A 7,787-nucleotide genomic window follows, 5' to 3' on the forward strand; every position below is an offset into this window, starting at 1 on the left:
TAATGATGTCTCTATTTACTATTATCTTTTTCTTGCAATTATCTATTTTTTAAATTATATAAGAAATGGCTGCATTTATTTGCATCAAGTTGTATACACATCTATCAATTTTATTAATGTTATATATACTTATTAATATTATTTTTTTTTATATTTGATATTAATGCTTTTTTATTTATTATAGTTATATTTTATATATTAAATCTTTTACTTACATTTTTATGATTATTATATTGTATAATCATACATATGTTCTTTACTCATAGATATAAAAGAGGTTTAGTTTTACTTGAAAATATTGTGGCCAACTCTTTTTTTATGGGGGTTTCTTAAACAACAAATAAAAAAAAATATATATATAGTATTTGAAAAATTCAATGGTTTATGATTTTCTATCGTTAGATAGATTGATATATTTATTGGGTTATATTATAACATAGCCATAGAATATGGCCCAATTGGTCTTAGTAAATTCGTATATCAATATTAAAAATTTTAATTTTCAAAAGTTTCAATTTTAATTTTTAACACTAATGTGTGAACTGAAACTAAAAAATTAAATAATTCCATACATACATAGGTATAAAATATAATATCTTCCTAATTTCATAAATTATATAGTTAAAATTTATGGTTATTTATAAAAGATAAAAAAGATATAAAAGAGTATGAAATATGGTCCGGGTGCGGTAAAAAAAACTCAAATAGTAGATAATTATACTATTTTATTATTATTTTTATTCGGCTCAATGAAATAGTATAATTATCTACTAGGCTCAATAAAATAGTATAAAATTATCTACTAGGCTCAATGAAATAGTATAATTATCTACTATGGCTCAATAAAATAGTATAATTATCTACTAGGCTCAATAAAATAGTATAATTATCTACTATTTGAGTTTTTTTACCGCACCCGGACCATATTCCATTCATTTATACACACGGTCAATCAATAATCTTCCAATATAAAACAATACTTTTGAAGCTACCCGAATTAATCATTATTAAGCCCTATGTATAAAATAAACACACACATACAAATATTTTATTATTTTTAAACTAAGTAGTTAACAATCATTAGAAAGTAAAACAAATTGTTTAACTGTTTAATAGTTTTAAGATTCAAAACAATCTCCAACAATAAATCATCCATGGCTGCATCAATATAAATGTGAAGGTATCTTTTGCTATAGATCTACAGAAACAAACATTGGACCATCAAATGCTTCAAACCATTAGAGACAAGTCGGCCGCACTACTTACATCAGCCTTTATGACATGAGTAATGTACCTTGCTAGACCTTAATCGAAACATTCAGTCGACTTACTTTCCATAGCTTTCATATAGAGACTATTAAATTTAAGGTAATTTTCTGATTCCGGGTAATTGTAACTACAACTAAGTCTATAAATGTTGCTGTAATTTGAAATTAATACACATACAATATATCTAGAGTATTACTTATTAGGTATACTTATTAAAATAATATTTTTGTTCCTGATTAGTATTTTATGATCAGATAAATAGTTAAAATATTCTTCAACAAATTTGGAAGTGGCTAACTTGTGAAACCCAATTAAATTCAAGATTTGGCTCCCTAGAATCCAGAGCAACCAGTCTCTGCAAGCACTTTTGAGGAATTTGGTAAAGATCATATTTTGATACAAAAATTAATAATTTTCTTCAAAACCGTCACCGCTGGTTTCAAATCAAACTATGTAATTATGATTGTTTTTTTATACTTTTAACGTAAAAAAAAAAATAACACTTATATTTGTCATATTTATATTTTTCATTATTTTTTGAAAATTATAAAAGTATATACATGTACTGCCCTGTAACTCAATATTTTCTTAATTATATTTAAATTTAAGGAATCTCCTTCAGTTTCCTTAATCTTTTTCAGAAAATATATTTATTGGTTTTTGGCATTGTTGAGTAATAGCTGTAGCCAATCCAGGCACAAATCAATTCAAAACCTAAAATCAATAATAAGTTATTAGTAATAAAGAAAAACAAGTTGAAGTAAATATTTTAAATTAAATAAAATCAGGCAGGAATTTAATGCAGTCAATTTTTTATAAAAAATATAACTACGTTATATCGATAAAAAATACTAACAGCAGCCCAAATAAGCAACTTTTTTTATCTGATGTTACCATTAAAAACCTTCATCAATAAAATAAAAAAAAGGCAAACTAATTCTGTAGGTTAGTAAAAGAAAGGCCAATATTCATTTTGAGAAATAGCTGTTTCAGTGCTTATTGGCCATTTTTTGTTTTTTTTTCTTGTTTTAAATTTTACATTGGCACTTTGTCTCTTGCAAGTGTATTCACTGACTATTTTTCAATTGTGTCTACTGTACCTTTGTTGTGCATTTGTTGATTTTTACAGTGTGCTGTACAACTGTTACACATCACTCAAACATTCATCCTATATTTCACAGTTTTGGATTTCATGTGTCCAAGCACAATGTATGATTCACATATTAGATAGGTACATTTAGGAAACATGTACTCAACATAAAGAGTCATGGATCTAAATAATTCATTTATTATTCCCACATGTTTAAATCAACAAATGGCATTTACAAAAATTTGATATATTTAGAAATTGGTCCTTCTTTTACCAAAGTACAGAATTATTTTACTAAATTAAATAATATAATAAAGCAATAATATAATTATTAAGAAAAGAAAGAAGAAAAAAACTGACACTAATTTATATAAAGACTGCAAGTATTTCAATAATTTTTTTATCAAATTAAAAATTAATTATGAATTATAATGTTATAAAATTATATAGAAAGTATGAAACATGTATAATTATAATTTGGGTAAAGAAAAAAGTAGATTTTACTTTTTTAAATTGAACATTTTTAAAAATAAAAATAACAAAAATTAAAACTAAAAATTATTGTTAGATTGTGAAAAAAGAATAAATAAATTGAATCAAAGTGGAGCTCAGTGCATTCACTATTATCACTATCATTCATAATTAAATTCAGTCAAGTTCTGTTTTAAAGTTTTGGGAGGTAAAACAATTTAATGTTGAAAACTCATTTTGTTTTAATTAGCTAAACAAATTACATATTTTTTTGTAATTTTTTTTTGTTTATCCCTCTCCCTTGTCATTTCTGGCATAGGGGGTGTGGGAGCAGTGGGGTAGTGCGCTGGGGGGTCTCTGTATCATGGCCAGTCTTCTTTTCTGTGTCTGTGTGAGGTTTCAGCTCCCCACAGGGGATGTGTACGTCAGAATTCCCAAGATCACACCTTTAAATATGGTCATCGTTGCAGGATATCTATGCACCCCCTATCCTGCTTAATCCATTGAGTGACAGGGTTACCCTGTCCTTTAGATACACCAGGTGAGAAGTGGCATCGAATCTTCTTATCCTCACACCAAGATATGTCACCTCCTCACCCGGTCTCACCCTCTCTCCTTGGATATCCAGGGTGATAGGATGAGCCCTGTCCATGGAGCCTCTTATAAGTATGGCCTGAGTCTTGGCTGCTGCCATACTCAACTTCCTCTTCACGCACCACTCTCCTACGAGACTGGCACACCTCTCCGCTTCTGTCTTTAGTCTGGATCTGCTGTTCTTGGCCACGATGACTGCCAGATCATCTACGTAAGCCGTGACAAGGAACCCATTGTCCTCTAGTTCCTCCAGCAACTCATCGAATACTAGCTTCCACAGAGCTGATCCTAGGACCGAACCCTGCAGACATCCTCTTTCGATTTTTCTCTCGACCTCGTTGTAGTTACCCCTGATCCTGACACTCTTGTGATTGAGGTAACTAGCAACGAGGGAGTATAGATTACTGAGGGTGTCGAGCTCTTGCAACTTCTGGAGTACACGGGGCCACCAAACGCTGTTGAAGGCAGAAGAGATGTCAAACATTATCAATAAGACATATTTCTCTGCCCTCTTCTCCATGTTCCTATGCATTTTTTTGTTATATAAAATTATTAAACTATTTAAAATTTAAATAAAATCAAGTAAAAACCGATTAAATGCCTTAACCAAAACAATAGCTTAACAGAAGTAAGAGAAAGTAATAAATTCCTTAAGCATCAAGCCTTTGTTCTAAAACTAGTTAATTTGATAATAAGTTTAATTTTATTATTACCAATTACTAGGAGTTCTTCTATAAAATAACCAAAATGAAAATACATAAATGAATTCAAAACCAAACTCCAGATAAGTTCGATCAAACGAGTTAACTCAACCAGAAGATAAGCTGCAACAAAACCTGAATTTTCCTGAAACAATTCAATATACATGATTAAGAAAGGATAAATAATAAAAATTAACTAATAACACCGACGTGGTGGTATTGGCTTATTCTCCGAACAATTGTAGTCCAGTCACAGTAATAGTGGCCCATAACAATAGTTCAGTAAAAATAATATTAGTCTATAACCATAGTCAGGTAAAAATAATAATTGGGCTTAATAATAGTCCAGGAAAAAATAATATTAGTCTATAACCATAGTCAAGTAAAAATAATAATTGACCATAATAATAGTATTAGTCCATGACAATAGTCCAGTAACAACAATAATTGTACATGACAATAGTCCAGTAAAAATAATATTAGTCCATAACCATAGTCAAGTAAAAATATAATTGGCCATAAAAATAGTCAAGCAAAAATAATAATTATCCGTGACAATAGTCCAGTAAAAATAGTATTAGTCCAGTAAACATAATAATTGGCCATAATAATAGTCCAGTAAAAATAATTATTGGCCATAATAATAGGTAACAACAATAATTGTCCATGACAATAGTCCAGTAAAAATAATAGTAATAATAAAAAAAAAAAATTAGTTTTTCATTGGGAACTATATCTTTAAAAGAACCTACAACCCTATAAAACTTAATGAAATACCATTTAAAATAGAGTAAATGATCTAAAATATGAGCTCTAATAGAGCTATTTAGGTTCAATAGTTCCTGAGATAGTTTTCAAATTCGCATAATGTTCACTTTTATTATTTGGAAAAAAATGTTGCTTTTAAAAACTATATCTCGAGAACAATTGAATGTAACGAGCTTGTATTTTAGAAAATTTACATTACTTTAAAAAATGTGCTATGAAATATTTTAGTGTTGTTGGTAACCAAAAGGGTAAGGAGCTCCAAATGATGAAATCCCTGCGATAGTTTTCAAATTGGCATAATGTTGACTTTTATTATTTGGAAAAAAATGTTGCTTTTAAAAATCTATATCTCGAGAACAATTGAATGTAAAGAGCTTGTATATTAGAAAATTTGCATTACTTTAAAAAATGTGCTATGAAATATTTTAGTGTTGTTAGTAACCAAAAGGGTAAGGAGCTCCAAATGAAAAATGAGTGAATATTTCAGGTTTCTCTCAAATAAAATAAACTTCAGAGGGAATATACATTAAATAATTCAATATTTACTTTAATGGTATTTACTATATCCCTTGTATACACTTGGTAAAACTTGAAACTTTTTCAAACAGAAAATAATGCCCAATTTCGTTTTCATTTAAAAGAACTCAAAATTATTTTTTTTTAAAATTCTGGGATGGCCACCATTGTTTATTCCCCTTACCATGGTTGGCAGAGTTACTAATTTTGACTCTAAACTGTATATAGTTTTAAAGTAATCAAAAATTAGGGTTAATGTGCTTGTGCTTTTGGACTACATCAAAATCCTTGATTTGCATAATGCCAAGAGCCAAGCGAAAATAAATTAAAATATAAACTAAATAAATGTAATTGAAATTTCTGAAACACCAATGAATTTTGTTTAAAAAAAAAATAGAATAAAAATTATGTTAACCATAAAAACCAGCATTAACTATGAGTTTACCTTTATAATTCCTATAATAAGAAAAACAGCAAATACTACATTACATGCATCAACATATTCCATTATTATGTTTTTTATCAGATCTGAAACAAATGTAATGTAACTTTAGCATTAATTTTAACAAATAATATGCCAAATTGATAAAGAATTGACTATAACTTTTTTTAAAAAAATTTTATTTATTGATAAATTTTACAATCTGCCACAAAGTTCTTGGACAATAAATAATTGAGATAACTGATTACATTCATACTAAAATAAAATGATATAAGAATAAAAATAAATGAAAAAAATACATACAAATAAATAAAATCTCTCTAAATATATACAAACAGAAGGATAAATATAATCAAACTATGTACATGAAAAAATAAATAATCACATTTACACTCTTACATACAATATTTACACAATCGACCTCAGTATCCCTGAGCCCACTCTATTCCCCACATGTGAGGGGTAGACAAGAGCTCTTTGAGGTCCCAGCGCATCCCTCTCACCGCATCACTGGTAATGAGCTAGTGGAGGCTGAGCAAGAGCACTACAGCCGCAAATACTCAACTTGACTGGAGCATTTGACCACTGCCAGAACTCTAAGACTATAAAATGTAAATACTATGTTCAGTATTTTGGTTCATTAACAATGGAAATCTAATAAACCGTTTTCTAGGAATTCGTGCTTTAATCCAAAAATTCATATGTAATATAATCTGGAACAGAAGGCAGTGGAAGTTCTATCAATTCACTGCCACTCTCCTGTTGTTCATAAGGGCTGCCTTTTTGGCTTCATATATCCTCGCAGTTTACCCTCCCTATTATATTGTAATGGCTCAAGAAAAGTGATATTTTGTTGGTTGCGCAATAAAATCACTTTCTTGCGAGTTGCGGCACTCAGTTTACTTGTTTTTGGCATCAATATGCAATTCTAAAAATACATTTCTAGGTCTTATACCATTGAAATATTTTAGAATACTAACAGGAAAGAACAGAATTATACTCTAGGAATATCTGTATCTTTATCTCTCATATCTTTTTCTTATTATTTTTCATTTTTCGTCATATCTTTATGACTGCTTCCTGTATACGCGACGTATTTGAAATATAAATATAGCCGTTAAACGGCTGGCCACTTCCTCCCCACTTCTCCACGTTTCTGCTTTATTGTCGCCTTCTGTTCAACCTTTTGCTTTGAACAGGTAGGTGGTCCTGACTTGTTCTTTGCTCATTTAATATCATTATTATTTATATTTATTCTCTCAAGACGTTATTTAAACTCTACTTTTTTTTTTTTTTTTTTCCTGTATTCTGTTTTGGTTTATGTACGTCTCCTGTACAGTATATTTTACAAGTTACTCTTACAATTGTTACTTATTTTTTATTCTTATCTTTGTTTATTTAATTTTATTTTATATTGATACTATTTTATGTCTTCCTTCCTTTTATTTATATGTAATTTCTTATCACTTTATTTTTACATAATATTTATCCTAACTTAAATTACCTTATTGTTGTAATATTCTCAGTTTTTTTTTGTATCTTTTTAGCCCTGAAAAAGCCCTGCAAAGTGGGCCGAAACGTCGGATGTTAAAATAGTTATAAACTATTTGCTCCATTTTTTTACCGCAACCCATCTTATATTTAAATTTTTACAGTCAACTATATATACATATATATACTCTAGGAAGTTCGTAACCTTCTTACTTATGGAGAAACAAAGTGCACAAATACTTTTTTCCTAGCATTTATGTTATTTTAAAATATTATTTTATTATTAATTATTGGAGAAGTTTGTCGGGGGTGCGGTCAGCAAAGAAGAACATAAATAAACAAAACCATATTTATTTATTTTATGCCGAGGTTTCAGTTGCAGGCCTACCTTCTACGCCAGAACGTAAATCTCCTTTCTCATTCTCATATTTGTTACATTATTCTT

General features: G+C 28.9%; 1 protein-coding gene across 1 annotated transcript in view; it reads right to left on the reverse strand.

The window, feature by feature from the left end:
• Positions 1–1,778: 1,778 nt before the first annotated feature.
• LOC106681062 (uncharacterized) overlaps positions 1,779–7,787 on the reverse strand; it is a 14,428-nt gene continuing 8,419 nt past the window's right edge. The window contains exons 3-5 of the mRNA XM_067045218.1: positions 5,855–5,937; positions 4,138–4,270; positions 1,779–1,983 (exon numbers count right to left, since the gene is read on the reverse strand). Coding sequence (XP_066901319.1) covers positions 1,907–1,983; positions 4,138–4,270; positions 5,855–5,937 — 293 coding nt within the window. The 3' untranslated portion in view covers positions 1,779–1,906. The remainder of the gene's footprint in view (positions 1,984–4,137; positions 4,271–5,854; positions 5,938–7,787) is intronic.

Source organism: Halyomorpha halys, unplaced genomic scaffold (genome assembly GCF_000696795.3).
Source record: "Halyomorpha halys isolate HHAL.00 unplaced genomic scaffold, Hhal_1.1 Scaffold306.1, whole genome shotgun sequence".
Classification (NCBI taxonomy): domain Eukaryota; kingdom Metazoa; phylum Arthropoda; class Insecta; order Hemiptera; family Pentatomidae; genus Halyomorpha; species Halyomorpha halys.